Source organism: Polyergus mexicanus, unplaced genomic scaffold (assembly GCF_030449975.1).
Source record: "Polyergus mexicanus isolate NDT 795.1 unplaced genomic scaffold, iyPolMexi1.0 SCAF_20, whole genome shotgun sequence".
NCBI lineage: Eukaryota > Metazoa > Arthropoda > Insecta > Hymenoptera > Formicidae > Polyergus > Polyergus mexicanus.
The window spans coordinates 1,559,045-1,583,447 of record NW_027223340.1 but is presented as its reverse complement, the minus strand read 5'-3'; the positions used below and the strand labels follow the sequence as shown (position 1 = coordinate 1,583,447).

Below are 24,403 nucleotides of genomic sequence, written 5' to 3'. Positions count from 1 at the left end.
GTGAGATCTAAATATTCTTCTCCGTGACCCGGAATGACGAATTCTATCGGGGAATCGTCCGAGAGCAAAGTCACGGGTTTGTAATGAATCCATTGCGAACTCTCGATACTAGTTTGCGTGGGCGGTAAAGAAAAGAGATCGAGTTCGCTCTTTAAACACTCACTCGAATGCGTGTGAAAAAAGCACATGCTTATTTACCACAATTTTTTTTTGTCGCCGCTGTAATTCTAGTTGGTAGATGTGTTTAGAATATATACCGTTTAAGAAAATATGTTGGATACGGTGCGCTTTTTACCGGTTTTACGCCGTTTCGCGAATGTCTTAAGTCTTTTCACCGTTGTGCATTTTTTTTTCTCTTATTGTTCGCTGTTTTTGTATTTGTTCTTTTTTTCCCTCGCGTCTTGCACTTTGACAAATTTTTCTTACGAGCCTGACGGCGTCTACGTAATGTCGCGGATTTAACGATGCGCGTGTTGAGCCCGCCGAAAGGAAACTGAGCTACATGCATTTTTGCATCCGACTTATAACCCGAACCCTTCATCAGACTACTTATTTTTTCTTTAGCTTTTCTCTTAAGATTGTCGCGCGATTCTTCAAATTGGTGTTTAGCCGCTATTTTAAACGGCATATTGTTTTCAACATCTTCAATTATATTAGCACCGTAAAGCTTTTTTCCCCACAGCCCGTACGCCTCTGATTAAATAAGGTAACACACGTCTGAACAAGAAAACTGCCAATACCGTGACCTCGTTGATAGGGCGATCCCACGAAAACTCGCGGAATTCCATCGCCGCGACTGCCGCCGTTTTGTAACTCGTCGCAATACGTCGAATAATAATCCATTAATGATTAATTTTTCATCGCGCTCTCTAATTATTATTATTATTACATTATCTACTCGATACGTCTAAAGTGTAATGTCACTGTCAGCGTCCCAAATTCGAATGGTATATTCTGTCCTAGTTGATCCCTTATATCTATCTCGATTGTGCAAAAAGACGTTTGACGCAGGGCAATGTATTGAGTGTGCGAGAAATGCTTTATTTGAGTAGACGCGAACGCGTAATCATTTCCAACATCAAGTGCGACTATTCGCAAAAGAGGAGATTGTACATCACCGGTATATAGGATTCGCAAATATCGCAATAGACAAAGAGCTTGTCGGGAATATCGCGCAACAAACTAGCTAGTTCGGCGGCTATTATGACTCGTTCGTGCGGAAATAGCGATGTATGCGAAAAATGGCGATGTATAAATTTCAACATCGTCATAAATCCAGGAAGGTAAAACGCCCGATGTACCGGTATTATTTTCAATTATATCATGTTTCTCATCGGCATTCTGTATATCGAAGTTGGTTTCGCTAAAAAGCCATAACGGTAAATGACCCACAACATTAACATTGCGCTTATTGTGCGTATCGGAGCCGAGTATTTGACAAAGATTTTCGGAAAAGTTTGCATAATGAATCATATCGCATTTCGCAATATCGCAGGAAAGTTTCATAATAATTTTGCGCCCGATAATAGCACTAAATTGCCAAAGGATATGCGAACTCGCGGATTTTGCTGAATAATTCACAGCTTTTATAAGATCGGGTATATTCAAGTAAATGCCCGATGGTATTTCAGATTTCCTAGCGTTGATTTTCTTTTTTTGGGAACCTATCGTGTATTCTTGAATATTTATAAATCTTATGATTCCTTCTCCAGGGCATATATGAAGAAACCTAATCGGAAATTGAATCTTCGTGAGCGCTACTTCCCAACGTCCTTGCAAGTCTATACGTTGAGGCAATTCAGTAGTGAAACACGTGGTTTTATTCTCCGGAAAAAAACGCATGCTGCTATTACTCGGGAAAATCATATAAAATCCTTCCTCCCTCATTTTTGATTCAAAGATTTTAAACTCGAAGCGGGTATCCAAGAATCGAATTTTGAAGGATATCCTTGCCAATTAACTAATAATTGTTTATTGTTACCACATCCTCTACTTTTTATAACACGATCGATGATAAATTCTTCTTCTTGCAAGTTTTTAACAACAGATGCTAATTCTTGTCCATAAAAAATCCCGTTTATAACTTCGCCAGCTAAATCGCTTAATTCGTATATGTGCGGTTTTCTCCATTCGAGAACACGGTGAATTCGAAATATTTCTTTGCTCCACTTTGCCTCGTATCCTTTCTCAAAGGCTACTTTTGCTCTACTGGCACGCACGAAATTGCCCACGTTATATTTAGCCTTTTGCCCGCGATTCTTTTTCTTCGCCCCATCGTCGTTGTCGTTCTAGCGACGATTCATATTTTCACGCGCGATTCGCGCATTTTCCCTCGTAACGACTTGCATTTTGATGGTGAAATGCCGGGTATGATTGTAAGCGCAAACGATATCCTGCAAAACATCAATGTAGCATCGTGTATTTTTATGAGTAAAATATCGCCACATCCGTTCCTTGAGCGTTCTATTAAAACGTTCCACTATAGCTGCTTTAATATCGGGATTACGAGCTACGCGAAAACAAATATCTTTTTTTTTTTTAAGAAATTTTGTACTTGCCGAGCAATAAATTCTTTACCTTTGTCGGTTTGCAGGTATACGGGTAGGCGCTCTTTGTTTCTCGAGAATATACGTTGAAAGGCTTTTACCACGCAGGCACCTGTTTTGTCGCGTAAAGGTTCTACCCAAACGAATTTACTAAGCACATCGATAACCGTTAATAGATATGAATAACCGTCATTATAGCTCTTGAGATTACGAATATCGATCAAATCAGCCTCCCATAAGTCATCGATATTTGTCACGTTATAATGTAAGCGTGGAAATTTTCGACGTACCGGACGATGTAACGTGTATGCGTCTTGCGATTTAAGCCAGTCGACGACCTCGTCACGTGAGAAATTCGGTTTAGCGGCTCGCGATAAATTATCCGTCGCCGAATAGCCGGCATAGTGCGAGGGATTGTAATACAATTTTTCGAGTTCCATCATTCGAGTTTGCTCCAATCGAGCAATCCTTTCCTTTTCTTTGTCGGAGAATCTGCGTAGCTCGTTAATGTTTTGTCACCTTTGTCCTCGTCGGCGGATACAAATAGCGTATCACCTTTGGTTTCGCTCGTTTCGTCTACCTTATTTCTGTACGACTTTGAACGCTCGGTCGAAGTTTTCGGAGTGGAACTTCCGCGCGGAGCCGTGATTTTAATACGTTGAGATCGTGCAAACGTATGTAATAAATCATGATTTCCTATGAGATTCGAAGGAGTGCCTATGTCGTGCAGTAATCGAGCAAACTGAATTCTTCCGGTTGCTTTAAATGTTTTTCTCTCGCGTATCGCGTAGTTTATAAGTTCCGCGATATTCGTACCCGTTATGACAGCGCCGTCTATAATTACGAGCCCTCGTCTATCCCAGCTAATCTTAGATGTCGGAATATCGATCAAGTATTTTAATAGCGCTCGCGCTTTGTCGCGATAAGATTTTGGTACCGCTATCGAGTATTTTTTTGATCATTTCAGCTGATTGTACGCGTTTCTTCCCGAAACTACTACTACTACTACTAGCGCTACCGTCACCGCGGTCACTGCTAATTAAAGTTGACGTTTCCATAAATTCATTATCGTCGACATCTAAATTCGTGTCTTCGTTCTGCTCGTCCTCTCCGTTATTCTGTGCATTCTCGCGTAAGCGTTTTTTCGCTTCCTGAACAAAGTAAAGATAACGTTGGAGTACTTCTTTATACAATTTCCATCTTTTGTCCTCGTCGACAGGAGCCGTGAGGTTAAGAATACGCCACATCTCCGCATCGAGTCGCGATAAAGCTGTTCCTGGTGTTCGTACTGAATTATTATTTTTATTTTCATTTTCCGCATTTGATACTTCCGTATTTTTCTTCGGCGAGTTATCAATCATCGCAATAGATGTCATTTCCGGTTGCTGTTGCATTCGCTGCATTCTCTCAAGATTTTCGGTAGATATCAAAACCATTTTCTTAGCCCTGTCGTAACTCAAAACCGCGATTAAATGCAAGATATGCAATTCGTTGCAATATGCAATTAAGACATCGTGACCTAATACCGAAAAATCACCTACTATCGGACCATAAAAAAAGAGGTAACGAGTACCTCGAGGCCGTATTCCGAAACTAAGTGGTGATGCGTATACTTGAAGAAACTGTGTGATTCTGCAAGCGCCGACACTGTTACATCGCCGGAGCATCACCGAACCGAACTTTACGATACGAAAGCTGTACAAATAAATCTCTTTGCATGGAATCTTTGCCTCGTGTTTCTCGACACTCGGAGTCCTTACTCCTATGACGAGCCGAACCCTTGAATCATCCCTAAAAATCCCGTTGTACCCGGAGAAGCACAACAGCCCCCTCCATTGTTCAAAATACAGGTGCTAACACTTTCCTTTTTTATTATTTTTCCTAGAATGTACGGGTTGTATAGGATTGTATTTTTCTCTTTTATTCATTGATAATCCGGGATAATATAGCCCCTAGTACAGGTCCAATAAGATAGGGTAAAAATCCTCGTTGTATTAATAATTTTCTTTTAGTCTTCCAATTACCTTGTTTTGCCGTAACACGCCGTAGGACCGTTTTATGTTTGGCTAATCGCTTTTTATCACTACAACGAAGCGGTACGTTACCTTTTAACGTATTAAAAATGCACTCTTGAATGCACTTTATGAGCTTATTGTCGGCGGCTCGCAAGAATACGACGCTTTATTTTTTTTTCAAGTGACACAAGGTTTTTGGAAGGCATATGTATTTCTCTCTCCGATAGACAGTCTAGCATTTTTTATTGCTCTATTCGATGTCGTCAATTTTTTATCAGGATCTTCTTTTTTCACCATTACGCTGTAATTACACGACTGACAAGTTGCGAACAGGAATTTTACCCTTTTATACGCCCCCACTTCTATTGTTCGATCTACGCGGTATGTATGCGTAATGCAGACTATCGTCGGGAAAGATGCACGTGCGAAAGCGATATTCGTCTGGCGTTGATTGTTTCAAATCAAGCAATAAATACCCGTGTGGTGTTGATGTAGCGTCGTAGTACGCTTCTTCCATAAATTTTGGATCGTCGGGATATACTTGACGCGCTAGATGACGTATTTGAGCGCGATCGCGTGGATTTTTGAAAACTACTATGTAATTCGCGTTAAAAGATATGTCGCGCTGTCCGCGCCCTTGATGAAAGCGATTTTGCGAGATGAGTATAACACTGAAATTTTTATGATGGCTTCCTTTGGTAAACAGATCTACGATAGCGTCGCACGACGATGATTCCCTCATAAGATCGTCGATTATTATTAATTTTGGCACGAGCGGATCGTTGGAATAATCTTCCGGGCGCGATAATCCCTCGCAAAATTCGATTATATTTTTCTTTGATTTTATCAAAGCATTATTAACGTAACCGGTTTTTTGTGTTCTTTTCTCTTCTTCTTCTTTATTTTTTCCACTCGCTACGCTTTGTAAACGCTGATACGCATCTTGCCCCTCTGCGTAATAAAATAAAATTCTCTCGAATCGAACATCGGACGTACTGGATAAATGTCAAAGAAATGTTTTCACGAAAATTGTTTTTCCACATCCCGTAGGCCCGCAGACGATCGACGTCCAAGGATGTTTCCACCGTACATCCATTTTGCGAAATGAACGATTTGTCGTTTACGCGCGCTCTCATAAATAAAAAAGTAATCAAGAATATTTAATAACAATAACAAAAATACGTGCATCGAATATGTTTAATATGTAGATATGTGTTAAGAGTAATAAGCTTCTCCGCGCTCCGGAGGGCCCCCCCCCCGCGGCGGCCGCATGGTCGCGCTAGCGTTTTCCCGAGCGCGTACAAGCGGAAAGCACCGCGGGCGATTAGCTGATAAGTAGCCGCGGAAACGATGCTAATAAGCGTATTCGCGGGGATGCGCTCGCGTCAGCGTTTTTTGAGCACCGTTGCTTACGAGCTTATAAGAGGTGCTCTGTGGGCACTTATGTTAGAAATAAGTTGCTCGTTTAGCGTTCAACTAACATTTGATATTATTTTTGATAGAATGTTCTATGCGCAAAGTAAAGAAGTAAAAGAAATATTAGAGAGGGGTAAAGGAAAAATATACTCTGTGATTTTTAAGGTGGAAAAATTTCATATTTATTAATAATAATTTTTTATTTTTTATTTTTATAAAATTAACAATTACGATTTAAAATTATACGTACAATTTCGTTAAAGCCGAGCAAAAGTAATTCTTCAAATACAATATTGAAATATACATCTAAAAAGGTTAAATCCCTTATTTGCGTTTGTACACTGCGTTCAATTTCTTGAAAATTACCACTAACTATGAGTTTTATAATTTCACGATCTATGTAAGCCGATGGGAGTTTTAATTCTATCTCGTTCATTAAGTAATTGACGCAGGCGTTGACGGTGTCGGTGATGGAAACTAGCTGCGACAATCGAGCATTCACACATCTTGTAATATTTTCCATACCTAGAAAAGTTGCTTTTTGCATCACGATAGCGACACTGCGTTTTTCGTTTCTTTAAGGGCGGCTGCGCTTGTTCCTCCGCTTCACCATTACTCGCAGATTGTTCTGCATTTTCCTTGTAAGTCACTATCACTGCCCTCGACCCGTAAGCGGTAGTGAATCCGATGGAAATATTGTTGATGATAATCGGACTTGGTTTGGTTTTTTGATTCTCACTCAAGTACAGACTCATCTGTTCCATGCTGCTTTGAAACTGCTGCCAACTGTCCATATCGAAGCAAATTTCGTCGATATAATTGCCAGTTAATTTAACAATCGGCACGAAGCAATCCACGTTTGTCGCTTGCAAACCCACATGCAACTTCTTAATGCAGGATGAATTAAGATCATATGTTGTCGATAGTAATAAATATCGCTGTTCGTTTCTTCTATCGATGTCGGTCTTGGCGTCCTGTCGTAACCCGACAAATTTCTTAATATATTAAAGAATAAAACAATAAAGTAAAATTAGAAAAGAGATCAAGGAAAGATAATTAAGAAAGAGCAAAGTAATAAAAGGATATTAATAAAATAAAAGTAAGATACGTGACTAAAGAGAAGGAAGTCACGGTCAAGTTCGTGGAAGCTGAGTAAGCAGCTGACGAGACAGACTGACAAGCGGAGCACGAGACATGCTCCGGTCAGGGACACCACACTCCTCCCCAATCAACGACCTAATTAATTAAGAGATATAATAAGCGCGAGATGCACCTCGCGAGAGAGACGACTCGCAAAAGAGACGACTCGCGAGAGACGACTCACAGATTACTCGCTCGCTCAATATTATCGAAGTACCGTACGTATCGCGCCCGACTATTATAATCGCGAATAAGTGAAAGTGTATTAAATCTTGCAAAATATACTAAATTATACCTAACGTCCGGGAGTGTCTTATTTCGAGCGTGGATCCTAATCCTTTGGGCGTACAAATCCCAAAAGACCTCTTCCTTAGCGGCTAGAGGCACAACAGTCCAATTTGCTAATATCGCAAACATGCGTAGATTTAACAAATCGGTTAGATTCTTCTGATTACTGGATACTTCTTTCGTGGCAGCCATTGTTATCACTTTTCGAGTAAAACTGGATGAACACTAGTCACAACAACGACGAATTCTTGAATTGTAGCCGAAAGGAAAACTTTGGTACGAGTAAACTCAAATGAATAAGAATTCGCATCTTTTCGTGCAGCTTATATATCGAAATATAAAGAAAAGTGGGGGAAAAGTTTGCGCAGACAACTAAACAGTAGAAAAATCATGATTTTTCACGTTCAAACTTGTTCATCGCGCTAAAAATTACGCGAAAACATCTAGAAACATCTAGAAATTAGATTCACTACATGGAAAAAATTTCTCATGGAAATAATCCTAATCCTTCTACGAAAATTTTAAAAGATTTTCACGACAAAGCCTTTGACACCGCTATAATAAAAGCATTTAAGCAATAAAACTATTGCGTACAATGCCTGCATAGCGTAATAAAAATAAGAAACTATTTTTTTCTTCTTGTCCGTTTTTTCTCGGAAGAAAGGAGAAATTTTAACTCTTTCGGGGATATTCCTTTTTGGAAAAAGAGGGGATAGGAGTTTAAATAAATGCTTCGCGGTGCAGTAGAAAAATTATTTCCGAATTCGTCATCGATCGAAGCGGGAGTGGTGCACTTGGACACAGTATAATTGGACACGGTGCAAATGGACACGTTACAAATGGACACGAGATTGTGCACACGGTTCAATTGGACACAGTGCATTTGGACACAGTAATTTTGGATACAGTAGCTTTTGGACACATAAGAAAATACGCATCGTTTACTTGGACACCGCTCAATTGGACACTGTTCATTTGGACACCGTTCGTTTGGACACAGAAAGATGCGCACCGTTCATTTGGACACCGTTCGTTTGGACACCGTTATTTGCCCACCGTTCGTTTGGACACCGTTCATTTGCCCATCGTTCGTTTGGACACCGTTCATTTGCCCACCGTTCGTTTGGACACCGTTCATTTGCCCACCGTTCGTTTGGACACCGTTCGTTTGGACACCAAAATTTGATTTAAATTATACGACGTAATCCACACCAAATTTTTGTTTTAAATAAGAAATAGGTTTGGGTTAGGAAGTGGAGCCCCCCCGCAGGGGGGGCGGAACCCACTGTATCTATGCATGACATCCAAATATGCGAAAGGCTAAACAAAGTGCTAAAAGCAATGTAAAATTAATGACATCAGTATCAGAGATATAAAAGTATGAATATATTTTATTTTGACAGATATTATAACCTTCAAATGTATCTCCTTTTCACGATTTCATATTTTACATAGATTTACCAGTATAAAGTGTTATAAGAATACTGATTATATTTTCCCAAAATGATTTTTATTTCTCTCCATCTGTTACATATTCAAACAAACAGTGCGCATGTTTCTGTGTACAAATGAACGGTGTCCAAACGAACGGTGGGCAAATGAACGGTGTCCAAACGAACGGTGGGCAAATGAACGGTGTCCAAACGAACAGTGGGCAAATGAACGGTGTCCAAACGAACGGTGGGCAAATGAACGGTGTCCAAACGAATGGTGGGCAAATAACGGTGTCCAAACGAACGGTGTCCAAATGAACGGTGCGCATCTTTCTGTGTCCAAACGAACGGTGTCCAAATGAACAGTGTCCAATTGAGCGGTGTCCAAGTAAACGATGCGTATTTTCTTATGTGTCCAAAAGCTACTGTATCCAAAATTACTGTGTCCAAATGCACTGTGTCCAATTGAACCGTGTGCACAATCTCGTGTCCATTTGTAACGTGTCCATTTGCACCGTGTCCAATTGTACTGTGTCCAAGTGAAGGCCACTCGATCGAAGCAACGCGCGTCTTTCCGCGAAAAGTGTTATATTTATTGTGAAAAGTGATATCGTGAGTGAGCGTTGATAAAAATGCCTGGACTCAAAGAAATATTATGCAAATGCATAATTATAGGCTCAAATTTGTCGCCTACGTTAAACAGGGAGCGATATTTATCCGCGTTATGGAACGAGTTATCGGAAATCAATTACGCTGTTTTTCGGTCTTTTGCGTGGGCCTGCTCGAACACTGTACTAGCAGTGCTATACAGGCTAGGCTATTTTGCCGATTATGATGAATTGCTGCATATCGCGGGTGAAATAATAGAAATGCGCGAAACATTCGAACATGAGGAGGAAGATGCAGGAGATCTTATAAAATTCCTGTTATCTAAACATCGAGAAAACCTCTTAAATGATAAGCAAAATGCTTTATTTATATTAGGGTGAGTGTACCAGGTATATAAATATGAAACCGGAATTTGCCCATAGATGACTCTAGCTGTCAATGTAGTTACCGTCAAACCGCGTCATTGGCGCCATTTTCTTGTTTTGACATCTGATAAAGATTTTCAACTCACAACAATACAAGTTTCATTCAACAGCATAGTTTTTAATAGCGTTGAACATGTTGAATTTTGTGCCTGGAAACTACGATTTGCGGACAGCATTGATTTTCTGTTACCATTTGAAGAAAACTGCTGCAGAATCGCATCGAATGCTTGTCGAAGCTTATGGTGAGCGTGCTCTTGGTAAATCACAGTGCTTTGAGTGGTTTAAAAAATTCAAAAGTGGCGATTTTGACGTGAGAAACGAAGAACGTGGAAGACCATCGAAAAAGTTTGAAGACAGCGAATTGCAAACATTGTTGCATGAGGATGACGCTCAAACGCAACAACAACTCGATTTGAATCAAGCTTTGCGTGAAAAACGACCAGAATATCAAAAAAGGCAACACAAAGTAATTTTGCTTCATGATAATGCACCATCACACACAGCAAAACCGGTCAAGGAAACGATTGAGGCGTTTAGTTGGGAAATACTTTCGCATGCGGCTTACTCACCAGACTTGGCTTCATCCGATTACTACTTATTTGCATCGATGGGACACGCACTTGCTGAGCAGCACTTCACTTCTTACGAAAATGTACGAAAATGGCTCGATGACTAGTTTGCCTCAAAGAAACAACAATTTTTTTGGCGTGGTATCCATAAATTGTCAGAGAGATGGGAAAAATGTATAGCTAGCAATGGGCAATACTTTGAATAAAATATTTTTTATCATTTTCATACAATAAACGTGTATTTTCTATACAAAAATTCCGGTTTCATATTTATATACCTAGTAATGTAATCGAATACGAGAGACTTTGATTAATTTACATTTACAAATTTATCATAATTTGTAGACCGGAACACTCCGACGAATAGTGTACAAGAGACTCGCACTCAGACCCGAAAACGCAGAGATGAAGAAGAGCTCGAAACAGGACCTTCGGGTAAGTTTTGTGTGAAAAAATAAAACAAAAATATTAATCTTTATACAAATTCTATATTCAATATTGATAAAATATTAAATTTTAGGAAGAGCAAGTTCCGATGAAAACGGCAGCGAAGCAGATATCGTGACATCACCAGGTGAGATACAAAATTTTACGAGAATAAAAATAATTTAGATGTAATTTTTATTTATAATTAAATTTTTCTTTTGCTTCGACAGTGCAGAGAGGCGGTGGCGGGCAAAATAAAGAAATGTCTCCTGATGAACGCTGTAATTCCTCGTCGGAGACAGAAGATGACGAAGAGGAGCCGGCGGAAGAGGAGCAACAACGACAACAAGAGCGTTGTGAGGTCGATATTAATTTTAATTGCATAGAATTATTATCGGAAAATACGCGACAATTTCGGAGATTCGGTGTAATCGAGAGAAAAGCAAGTTTCGCGATACGTCCGTTACATAGAGATGGAGGTATCATTTATTAGAAAATGCGTTCCATGAAATTCACGCGTATACGATAAATTTATGCGAGCCTAGATCTCCAGGCAATGTCTTTCCATTCGGCGAATTTATCGTAAGGTCCTGTAGGATTATCTTTTCGACCGGCTAGAAACATATGAGGATATTTGGAAACTCGTGAGTTCAGTAGCGCAGAGCGCTGAGGGACTCGATATCGCGGAACACTTTAACATTCGTGTTTTTAATGTCACGGTTCCTTTGGGTCGCGGGCGTGTTAAATTAACTCGCGAAGACGTTGTGAAGCGCTCGATAATAACAATACAAAATTCCGACAATTTATGTTTTCCTCATGCAATATTGTGCGGTCGCATCGTTAAATCAGACGCGAGACATGAATGTGGCGTTTCTTACTGTAAACTATGCCGTTTGCCGAAGCCTGAAAACCATTTATGCTTCATGCAGCCTCTTCGTCGTAATAATAATTCTTGCGTTGAAGCGTCGTTTTCGTCATTTACACTGACCGTGCTGACAACGGTTACACATGCCGCGGAGGAGAGTACTTTTAACGTCGAAGAGGCAAACGAACGTGCATACGGACGCAAAAAGAAGCGCGTAGCATTCGTATTTTACGATTTCGAAACACGTCAAGACGAGACGCTCGAAGGTACGATGAATGTAAAAAAACACGTTCCAACCCTTTGCGTTGCGCAGCAGATTTGCGAAGTGTGCACGAAAAACATGATCGTGCGTTGTCATTGGTACGGCGTGCGAGAGTTCATATTTCGTCACGATTCGGTAAAACAATTTGTCGATTTTACAACGCGAACGACAAAATATTTCTAGCAAATTATATGCATAATGCGAAAGCGTTTGACGCATAATTTATTTTACAATATATTGTTGAAAATCGCAACAATTTAGAGCCTAAAGTAATTTTAAATGGTACAAAAATCATGGTGCTAACGGTGGGACATACGAAATTCGTCGATAGTGTTAATTATATGCCAATGCGCTTATCCGAGTTACCAAAGGCTTTCGGATTACAGGATACGTCAGATAAAGGCATTTTTCCGCATTTGTTTAACACTGTCGAAAATCAGTCATATGTCGGCCCCTTGCCTGACACGCATTATTTTTTTTCGGAGACAATGAAATCGGAAAAGCGCGAACGCTTTCTTGTATGGCATGCTGATATGCGACAAAAAATATTGTGTTCGATTTCCAACGCGAGATTGTTCATTATTACCGTACCGACGTTGATATTCTTCGGCGAGCATGTATGGCGTTTAGAAAAATAGATCGCGGAAACGTATATCCATTCGAGAAATGCACAACTATTGCTCCGACATGCATGACAGTTTTTCGGAAAAACTTTTTGCAGCCGAATACGATAGGAGTCATTCCAGCTGGTAGATATAGAAAATCATTCGCGTAAAGCTCTACAATGGCTAGTATGGATAGAGCGCGAGCTCGATTTTTCTATAAACCACGCAGGACGTGCGCGCGAATATCGTACAGTCGATGGCACGGTCGTCGACGGATATTACGAAACATCTGACATTAGGACAACTCAGCACCACGTGCTTCAATTTCACGGGTGTTTTTGGCACGGATGTCCAACTTGCTTCCCCATAAATCGCGATAGAACACTTTCGTCAGCGGATTGCAAGGATACGATCGACTCGCGTTATGAACGAACTCTCGCGATCTCGTGGCGGCTTCGACAACGAGGATACTTCGTAATGGAAAAGTAGGAGTGCTCTTTCGACCGGGATATGCGCAATAATCACGAAATGCGCGAATATCTCGAAAATCATCCGATGGTGGAAACACCTCCGCTCGATCCTCGCGATGCATTTTTCGGCGGCCGCACGGGAAATATCGTGACTCGTTATGAGGTTACGGGTACGGAGAAAATACGATACGTGGACGTGTGCTCTTTGTACCCTTATGTATTGAAGACGGGCGCTTTCCCAATCGGCCATCCGGATATTTACGTCGGCGAGGAATGTTCCGCAATAATTGGAAGGGCACCGAATTATAATGTCGATATGCTTGAAGGACTCATACGTTGCAGAGTACTCCCACCACGCGACCTATTTCATCCGGTACTCCCATATCGTGTGCAGGGAAAATCGCTTTTTTTTATGCCGCAGTTGTTGCGAAACATTTTCGCAGGTGCCCTGCACACATGACGATGCTCGTGAACGCGAATTCGAGGGTACGTGGGTGACCTGCGAATTACGCAAGGCCATCGAACAGGGTTATCTCGTGACAGCTGTAAGCGAGATTTGACAATATAAAGTTAGCCAATTCGATCATACGATATGTCAAGGCGGATTATTCATCGAATATATAAATACATTCTTGCAGCTTAAACAAGAAGCCAGTGGATGGCCGTGCGAATGCGGGGAAAACGATGCTAAAGAACGATATCTGAGGGAGTACGAGAAAACAGAAGGTATCGTTCTTGATAAACGTAACGTCAATCCCGGTTTACGTTCTGTCGCGAAGCTGTACTTAAATTCTTTTTGGGGAAAATTCGGCCAGCGATCCAATTTACCAAATACCGAAGTCGTGAGAACGCTTCAGCGTTTTGCGACATTGATGACGAGTGCTGAGCACGAGATAACCGGCATATTACCCGTAAACGACGACCCATACAGCACTACAAGATTGCAATAACATTGCAGCAACATTTTTCTGCAAGATTGCTACATTGCAGAAATATTACGAAATGTTGCTGCAATGTTGTTATGATGTTGCAGCAGCAGTAAAATGTCCGCTTACAGAAATATTGCAATATAATATTGCAGCAACATAGCAATATAATATATATGCAATAATGCTTTATGTATATTTGTCGATATAATATATTTATATGAAAAAAATAATAAGAAATTAGGTGTATAGGAGTCAGGATCTAGTGTGTATATAGATTTTCTGTATTATAATAATAACGAAATTATAAAATGTACATTTTTCGGTACACATTCGACTTTCTTCAGTGACAGAGAATATCTAAGAGAAATAAGAAAAAACTCAATTTGTAATTGTAAATTCACAATCTCTTTGTATCCGAAATATTCAGATATCCGGATGCAAAAAGATTGTGGTGGATTTACGCATACAACGAGTTTTTTCACATTTCTCTTGTCTTTATATAATCTCAAAATTTATTAATTAAAATATGAAGTATCTTGCATATTAGAAAATTATTATCAAATTTTTTATTTTATATAAGAATAGAAACTATTAAAAGAATTCTTAGTCTAATATCTGAGTCCCCTCTGTTGGGGTCATATCATATAACTTAAACTAATAAAAATAGTTATTATATCTTTAATCTTATTAGCCGCTCTTTGTAAACTTTATATAATCATTGTGATTAAAAATTAAATGCGGAATAAATAGCGCAACATGCGCCGCATAGTGGTAAACGAATGAACTTGCAATTATCAAATACTTTTTTGGGAATATTTTCGGAATGTTGCTGCAACATTGCTAAAATTATATTGTAAAATAATGTCTTTGAAATATTTCTGTAACATTAAACTGCAATATGCAATATTGCAATGTTGCAGCAATGTTGTTGCAAGCTTTAGTGCTGTATGAGGAGATAATATATGTTTCGTGGCAATTGCGACAAGACGCTGTCGTTCCCTCGCCGATAACGAATGTTGTAATAGCTGCATATACGACGGTGCAGGCGCGTTTAAAATTATATTCTTATTTAGAGCGATTAGATCGTCGCGTTCTATATTACGATACGGATTCGTGCATTTATGTAAGCATGGCTAATCCGAATGAGTACGAACCGCGTACGGGAAATTTTTTGGGCGACATGACGGACGAGCTTGAAAGCTGCGGCCGCGGTAGCTATATCGCGTTCGTATCCGGTGGCCCTAAATTTTATGCGTACGTTGTTCGTGCACCGGACAGACGAATGCTGCAAAGTGAAGGGCATAACCTTAAATTTTGAAAACTCAACTAATCAATTTTATTAGTATTAGAAATTTGATGTTAGCTAAAGAAAAGGTACGGGAAAATGAAGAAAATGAGGAAGAATCTGCTGGAACTTCGATAAACTTACGGTTTAGAGCAATTCGGCGTACTGTGTTTCATGAGCTGGTAACACGCGATGAAACTAAAGTATGTGCTCCTATATTGCTGAAACGTAAATTTATCAATAGTCATTGTTCGTTACCATACGGCTATGTAACGGAATGATAATCTTTCTTCTCTGTTTTCTCAACTCTTTAAAGTTGCAATATAACGAATTCGCGTATTTTCCTCGTGCTAAGAGATAATCTTTTTTGCTACGCAATATAGTTATATTTAATTGTAAATAAGAATTTTTATTGTACAAATATTTTTATGTAAAATAATTCTTTATTGTACAAATATTTTTATGTAAAATATTTCTTTATTGTACAAATATTTTTATGTAAAATAATTTTTTATTGTACAAAGCATAATATTCTTATGTAAGAAATATAAATAAATATAAATAAAACTGTTTTTAAAATAATGCTACGCGAAAACATTTTCTTTTTCCTATCCTTTCTTCCCGGCGTCTCCGTGACGTCATTTTGTTCCCCCTCCCGCACCCATCCCGCCGATAGGTAGGATGGACCACGCTTTACAACTTACAAAGTACATGCTACATTGTAAAACGATCCTGCCTACCGGCGGGGTGAGGGGGAGGGGCGAAGGCCTCCTTTGCTCCCCCCCCCCCGTGTGTGTGCGCACGCGCACGCGCGCTTCCTGTCCATGCATATACTTTGGTATATTCTAAATTGTTTTTGTTAATAATTTTTTAATAAGCAACGAGCGACGATTAAATTAGAAGAAAAAGTTATTCAAAATTATGTCTTTGACAACATATATCGAGGTCAAGGTCATTGAAGCGGGATCCACTTTTCGCTATACTTACCTATGGTAATTATATATAATAGAGAAGGTACAAATATGCAATCAATTACACAATATAAAAATCGATTACACAGTTGGATAACAAATAAAAGACCAATAAAAAATATTAAATCTTATAATGCAGGAATAAGCTTGAGGTAGCATAAATCTACTTAGAAATATTGTATGACAAAAATTTGAATAACAATTGCTCTCTAACGCTTTTAGTATGTGGTATTTGCAGCCTATCTGGTTTTCTCGTCGCTCAATTTTGGTCGAGTATCCTCGATAATATATTATCAATAAACGTATCTGAATCACATCATTTACCAATTCCAATGAAATATTTCGTTGATGAAGAAAAATATTCCTATTGGATTTTGCTACATTTTAATGTATCGTCCTGCATCGGGGCAACTGCAATGGTAGGAATAGGAGCAACGCTTATTGCGTATCTTCAACACACTTGCGGAATGTTTAAAATAGCCAGGTATGAAATGTGCATAAGGAACAACCATAAGAATTCACGCTCTAAGTATAATCTTGTCATTTTTAAAAGAAATATTTTAAATCCAAAAAAATATGTTATTTGATGAACATAATTATTACACATTATATTAAATTATTTATTAGCTATCGTATCAAAGACGCAATGAGCAACAACATGCTACAAAATATATTAATATCAAAAAGAAATTTTTAATATACGAAGGCTTAATTTGGGCTGTGGACATTCATCGTCAAGCTATGAAGTTTGTATATATCCAAAAATGTGTTAAGATTATTATTATTCGTAATGGAAGATATTTTTCTTTTTTTTTTTTAAATTGTCCAAATGTTTGCTATCGAGTATTGAACCGATGATGTTCTGTTTAATAATATTTGGAGTTACCTCGGTGAGCCTTAATCTGTATCGAGTAAGTTTTCTGGTTTGTTCTCCAATCTTTACTTTCGAGCAACCATTTTATATTTTACAAAAGTGTAGAATTGTGTTTCAAATTTATGTGGATTGTTGTAACTATTTATTAAGTATGATGATAATCGTCCATCCAATCGATAATATATTTCCAAACAGTTTTTGTATTTCTACGCTAAAAAAAATGGCGAAAGAGAGTCTAATATTATTAATATTTCAAGATATTTAATAAATAATAATTTTGAGTCTTTATAGTATTTAATAGAAACCAAAACACATAATATTAAAGCTTGCTACTATTCATAAAGTCATAGTTACATCATACGCATAAGAGACTAATTATTATCAGCGTGGATCTCGTGTCTTAGATTTTTCAGATTACATTTATAGATGATATTGTATATCTCTAAATAATGTCAAGGAATTAATAATGCCCATTATATGTGCAGCAATTACTGTCTTATATATGTTCTTATCCAACTACATATATCGGTCAACATGTAACGGATCACAATTATGATGTATTTGTTACCGTGTAAGAAACATTCCTGCAAAATAAAATTTGAGAAATCTATCCGCTTTAGAGACTGTTATATTAAAATGTAGGAGACAATGTTTTTGCACAACAAACAGAGGTTTGAAAAGCTTTTGCAATTTGTCTCAAATTATCGATTAGTCGAATAACTAATTTTTTTAGATATAATGTTCGGTGGTATATAGCTCCCTTGCATATACAGAAAATGATATTATTCCTGTTACAAAGAGAATCCAGAGATTTTGTTTTGAATGTCGGATTATTTGTCGTATCTATAGAATTTTTTGCCACGGTAAGATGATATGTAAAATATATAGTGATATTTATAGTGATGTACATATGTTACGAATGGATAGCGTAATGAAACAGAATATCTTTTATTATAGTTGGTCAAGACCTCGGTGTCTTACTTTACGGTTATATATTCTACACAATGAAGAGTCTAAATGAAATAATAGCATGGACGTAGTTTAATTAACAAAGAAATAATAAATCCCCATATTTCATGTATAAGCAAGATAGAAGATTCTATTTTGCAACATGTAAAAATGCAGCTAAAATTTTTCATGCTAAAAGAAAAATGGAGAAATAAAATCAATTAGTAAATTTAAACATTATCGTGCTACTTGTCCATCAGAAGTGAATATTTTACATAATATACTTCAAATAAAAACAATAATACAGATATAATTATTTTAAATTCCATTTTGATATCTTCAATGCGTATTTATAATGATACATTATTTTTAACAAATCATTGTTTAGCGTTAGCATCCATATGATCATTGAAATAAAAAGAAGAAACAATTAATTAAAAGTATGTTTAGTAGAGAATGTGATTATATAATATTATTTTATACTAAACATACTTGAACAATATATCAGCAATGATAAACAAATCTTAATTTTGTCGATTATCGATTTAAAATTTGTACCGTATATTTATCTAATATACTCGGTTTAAGATGACATTAGCTTTACCAGATAAATCCGACATCGAAATGTTTAAAGTTGAAGAGGTAGAAATTTCTCTCGAAGACCAAATGTATCCTACGAGCGCCAGCATTAGAATGAAGTGTCGGCTCCGAAAAGAGAAAACAGCGCTTGCGTGGGATTATTTTGTGTAAAGGGTTTTATTCATGGGAAAAGGACATATGTCGAAATACTTCAAGCGTCATATCGATCGTGTAATTATATGTATATACCTCAGTGAGAAATTTGTTCAATTGCACGTGTTTCAATCACATGGTGGTATTTTGTGTACTGCCTATCATTACATTAAATTTGCCTTGAAATTTGCACTAATAGAAAAAACTTATGGAAAATATTTAACCGATATGTGAAAAAAGAGAGGATGAGCGTACCGTCGTCGATTTTTTCACAGTCATATATATTCTAGAGTTCGTAGAGAGATGATCACGGCACAATATTTTGATCTTAATAGAATACTTTTGCTGAGTATTGGCTTATGGCCCTATCAACAATCAAAACTCGATCGACTTCGATTTATTTTCTTTCTCGGTATTTTGACGACTGCTATTTTATTTCAGGTGAGACAACATCTTGATATTATTACTGCAAGCTAGGCTATAATATACAATAATTTATAGTATTTCTCTATTACTTACTATGTGTCTCAATAATTTACACTTTACTTAATTGCAATTATAATTTATATTAAAAAGAGCTGTTATTATACAGAACATCACAAAAACGAAGAAAAGAAACTAAAAATCAAATCAGTTTCATAATAAAAATAATTAACAGATGAATATGCGTATCATGTATATGTATAATATTTATCTGAATGTGTAAACTATATCATTGCCTTCGACTTTGATTATTTGTTATTTGGAAAATGTGGTTTCGATATTTTTCTGAATTTTGTTTCTAATCCGTCTATGCATTACGATATTCAAATGTAGTACGATTATTTTGAGAGACATCTTGTATATATGATGTCCGACAAGTAAATGATCAAACGAAAAGTGGAGGTAGCTTGGGTCAAACTGAAAAAAAAAGTTCTGTACCCTTTTTTTTCTATAACGCTTAATAAAAGAGTTATTATTGATGCATGTCGGTGAGTCACCTGCCTGAGAGTGTGCGTCGTTGTAGCGAGGGAACGCTCACGCACACTAAAAGTCGGCGCTAATTGGGCAGACTTAATCAATAATAACTCTTTTATTAAGCGTTATAAATAAAATGGTTTAGGACTTTTCGACTCAGTTTGACCCAATCTATCTCCATGTCTTCGTTTGGTCACTTACTTGTCGGACACTCTGAATAATTGTAATTACAAATTATTTTTGTAACATCATTATGTATAAAAAAGTAATTACTATGATTTAAAATATTGAATCAATTCGAAAATAGTTCTAACAACAATTAATATAAGCAAATATGTGATATATGATTAAAATATACTTATAATATTTTTAAATGACATAAAAGATTAATCTTTGTATGCCCTATTCTACAACGGAATATCATTTATCTCTAATTTATTTATCCTTTTTTATTTTTCTAATTATAGCGTATGTTAGAAGCAGTACTATAAAAATTATAAAATATTTAGTTTTATCTGAAAATACATAAAACAAAGTTCAACTATAGATTCTAATAGACCCGATATCTGTGCGATTAGCGGTCAAGCAATCCATTGTATAAAAATTAGAAGTTAACAACAAGTTAAAAAAATAAGCTTCTCTAATGCCAACATTAAAAAAAAAATTGTTACTTGTAGTTTACAACATTCCTTAATTCAAAATACACCGCTGACTCCGTCGTCAAGATTCTATCGAGCGCGCTCTTTTTTACTCTCTTTATGATAAAATATATCTTCTTCGCTATTAATGCTGAAACTGTAAGTTAACGGTTTAAAATGTTTATTTTAAAAGACAGTTCTGACAATTAAATTTTTATAACCAGAAATTTTTTCTGACATATAGCCGTAGACATAATATATCTAGACCGAGCGTTTGCCTTTATTTAAGGACTGGGGATAAAGATGCACGTAGAAAAGGACATACTCTGTTTCGTGCTCCTTGCGTTCTCTCTCGCTCGCACATAGCATAGCGCTCTCTTTTGTTATACTACGTGCGAGCGAGAGAGAACGCAAGGAGCACGAACACAGAGTATGTCCTTTTCTACGTGCACCTCGACTCCCACTCCTCAACACTCGGTCTAGATATACTATGTCTATAGGTATAACAAATTATGGATGGATTAATAGATGAAGAACTTATTGATACAACTTCAACATGTATACGATCAATTAAAAGATGAATGTGAAAACGCTATCGTTGAAAAATATAGTTATAATGCAAAACGTTACACGATTGCGCTTACAAGTAAGACAAAATATTGTATCACGTGTATGTAAAATTTTGGAATATTATGCAATAAAAGTTTAAATAATAATTACTTTCTAACACTTTTAGCATTTAGTATTTGTAGTATATGTGCTCTTATTGTTGCACAACTTTGGTCGAATATAATTGATATTATTTTACCGATAAACGTATCTCAAGCACGTCGCTTGCCTATTATGACCGAGTATTTCGTCGATCAAGAAAAATATTTTTCTTTAATTCTCTTGCATTTAAATGCAGCATTTTGCATAGGAATGGCTGCAATGGTTTCAACCGGAACAATGCTTATTGCATATCTTGAACATACTTGTGGACTGTTTAAAATTTCGAGGTATAAAATAAAATTATAATTTTGTATAAATAAATATAAAAAGGATTTATATATCTGCAAAATTATATTGCAAATACAAATAAATATGCTTTTTGTTAAACGTATTATTCACAGTTATCGCATTAAACACGCAATGAGAGCCATTGTGTTACAAAATATTAATACAAAGAACGATACATTGATGTTAAAAGAAATAAGATGTGCTGTAGATATACATCGGCAAGCTATGATGTTAGTATCTCGATAATATGCGTACAATACGTATAGTAATATTTTTTTGTGTTTAAAGACTATCCAAAACTTTGGTATGCAAATTTGAAGCAATGTTGTTCTGTTTAATAGCAACAGGAGTTATATCGCTGAGCCTTAATCTCTTTCAGGTATGCCTCAAATTATATTCTTAAGTCTGCTTTTGAGCGAGCACTTAATATTTTATAATATAAATATATATAATATATGTGTTTATGATATAGAGAAGATATATCTCATGTTTCCTATATCACTCTTTATTTTTTTTTTTACTCTAATATTTTTGATTAACTAATACTGCAAATAAATTATTGTAAATAAAATAAATAATTAATATATTAAAAATCATTTTAAATAAAAATTACATAAAGTGAATAATATATCTTTTTGTATTTCATTATAATTTTTACTAAAATTAATTTAGAAACTTATAGTTAATATGTCTGTGTATGGTTGAATGATTAAGAAACTATATTTAGAAAACCTAGTTATATATAGCTGTTAAACTTGTATTTTAGATTTTTCAGATTGCATCCAACGAAGATAATAACATCGATAAAATTTTATTTCCCTCTGTATTTGTGTTCATTTGCATTTTATATATGTTCTGCGCCAACTATGTCGGGCAAAATGTAACAGATCATAATAATCATGTATTTGTTACCGTGTAAGATATAATTTTATAACGTACAATTATATATATAGGATAGTTACCTATATAACATTTTACATTAAAAGAAAATATTATAATTGTTTATAAAAAAGACGAGAGTATATATACGCGAGTAATGTATGGGTATCCGACGAATAAATGATTGAACGAAATGTGAAAGTAGATTGGGTCAAACTGAAAAGAAAAGTTTCATACCATTTTACGTAAATTCCACCATTTTGTAATAATTATTGAGAAATTAATTAAAAAGTTTGACCAATTCGCGCGAGTATAAGCGCGCAGCGAGAGGAAACAATCCAAAAGTAGGCGCGCGACAAAGTTTTGAAAGGTGCGCTCTACACATGACGTACGAAACAAGTACGTATGAGCGGTACTTAACGATGGACTCTCGCGTCTATAGATCTAGTATATCTAGGCCGAGCGTTTGCCTTTATTTAAGAAGTGGGGGTGAAGATGCACGTAGAAAAGGACATACTCTGTTTCGTGCCCCTTGCGTTCTCTCTCGCTCGCACATAGCGCTCTCTTTTGTCATGTTACGTGCGAGAACGAGAGAGAACGCAAGAAGCACGAAACAGAGTATGTCCTTTTCTACGTGCACCACGGCTCCCACTTTTCAACACTCGGTCTAGATATACTATGTCTATGCTAGCAACTACATGCTGCCCATATCAGGCCGTTCTTGGTCATCGCGTGGTAATACTCGCGCGAATTGGCCGATCTTTTTTATTTAATACCTCAATAATTATTATGAAAATTGCAAAATGGTAAAGCACTTTTCTTTTTAAATTGACCCAATCTGTTTTTACCTTTCGTTTGATCACTTACTTGTCGGACACTCTATATGAACCATATATGTATATGTGTATCAAAAAATTATTGATCTAGCCATCTTTGTAAAATTACGAATTTTTTGTTCACATTAATTTTGTAGGTATAACGTTCAGTGGTACATAGCTCCGTTATATGTACAGAAACTAATGCTGTTTCTGTTGCAAAGAAACACCCGAGAATTTACTTTAGGTGTCGGTGGATTATTTATTGGATCGTTAGAGTGTTTCGCAACGGTAAGGAAATAAATATATCACAGAATTTAGTATTCATTATATTACAAGTAAACATTACAGCTAGTCAAAGCTTCTGTCTCATATTTTACTGTCATATATTCAACGCAATAATAAGGTAAGAAGAGAAATAATAACGAATAAAATATAATATGGCAAAAATTTAGTTAACGAAGCCTGCATATTACGATCTTTCTACATTTAAAAAAGTTAAAAGTAATTATATATATTAATCTTCGAGTTTGTATTTATTGTTAAACAGACAATATTGTTAAAAAAAATCTCCGGAAATATAGGGTGTTTTCTAAGTGATGTCCAAAACTCCAGGAAATGATTCCTTGGACGATTTTAAAGAAAAAAGTTCCTATGAATATGGGTCTGGAAATGCTTCCCTGCAGAGGTTTGGCTCTAAAAAGTTAAAGAAAAATAAAAGTTTTTTGATCTTTAAAATGGCTTGGCTTATGTATAGATTTCTATCTCGCGACGAAACAGCACGAGCTAGTCGTGTGCGAGTGCGTGCGCATATAGTGATAAGTGGGGGCATTGCCGAGGAATCGGAAACTGCCGAAAGTCGAACCAGTCGTTAAATTAGCATCGTGAACTTGAGTTTCATTTGCGTGACGTGGACCTGGAGTCCTAGTGTTAATCATCTTCTCGATCGGCGTGCGCTCGGCGCTCAAAGAGGATTATATTCGTGCACCGCCGCTCTGCGCTGCACTCATTAACAATAAAGAAGTAATCAGCAAACGTTCCATTTTTTTGTGAAAACAGCTTACATCGATCATATTCAGTGATCTCTAGTATACTAAACACCGATTGTAGATAAAAACGATCCTCGTAACATAATTGTTGATTCCTTCAAAACTATTCAAAATATGCCCGGAATTTTTGAAAGAGTACGACTGTCAATGGCCAGAAGAATGCATGTGTAGTGACGCAAGATGGACATTTTGAACATTTAATTTAGTCAAGTTATAACTTGTTAATATTATAATCCAATTAAAAATTACCAAAAATAA

The 24,403-nt window shown here is 36.7% G+C and overlaps 1 protein-coding gene, 1 long non-coding RNA gene and 1 pseudogene across 2 annotated transcripts; all 3 read left to right on the top strand.

Annotated features, from left to right (window-relative positions):
• Window positions 1–10,738: 10,738 nt before the first annotated feature.
• Window positions 10,739–11,225, top strand: LOC138941722 (uncharacterized). Its single transcript, XR_011448197.1, has 3 exons — window positions 10,739–10,876; window positions 10,962–11,015; window positions 11,098–11,225. It is a non-coding gene; the product is annotated as an uncharacterized lncRNA (long non-coding RNA).
• Window positions 11,226–15,127: 3,902 nt separating this feature from the next.
• On the top strand, window positions 15,128–18,136 carry LOC138941895 (uncharacterized; annotated as a pseudogene).
• A 975-nt stretch (window positions 18,137–19,111) lies between these two features.
• Window positions 19,112–23,729, top strand: LOC138941683 (odorant receptor 85c-like). Its single transcript, XM_070311532.1, has 9 exons — window positions 19,112–19,249; window positions 20,443–20,562; window positions 20,932–21,049; window positions 21,140–21,401; window positions 21,516–21,632; window positions 21,691–21,781; window positions 22,169–22,317; window positions 23,255–23,387; window positions 23,448–23,729. The coding sequence occupies exons 1-9, from the start codon at window positions 19,112–19,114 to the stop codon at window positions 23,496–23,498; spliced, it is 1,179 nt and encodes a 392-aa protein (XP_070167633.1). The 3' UTR covers window positions 23,499–23,729.
• Window positions 23,730–24,403: the final 674 nt, after the last annotated feature.

Coding starts and splice junctions, on each gene's coding strand:
- LOC138941683 (XM_070311532.1), top strand. CDS start 19,112: ATGATCACGGCACAATATTTTGATCTTAATAGAATACTTTTGCTGAGT. Junction 22,318..23,254: donor AATCATGTATTTGTTACCGT/GTAAGATATAAT, acceptor TTAATTTTGTAG/GTATAACGTTCAGTGGTACA. Junction 23,388..23,447: donor CGTTAGAGTGTTTCGCAACG/GTAAGGAAATAA, acceptor TAAACATTACAG/CTAGTCAAAGCTTCTGTCTC.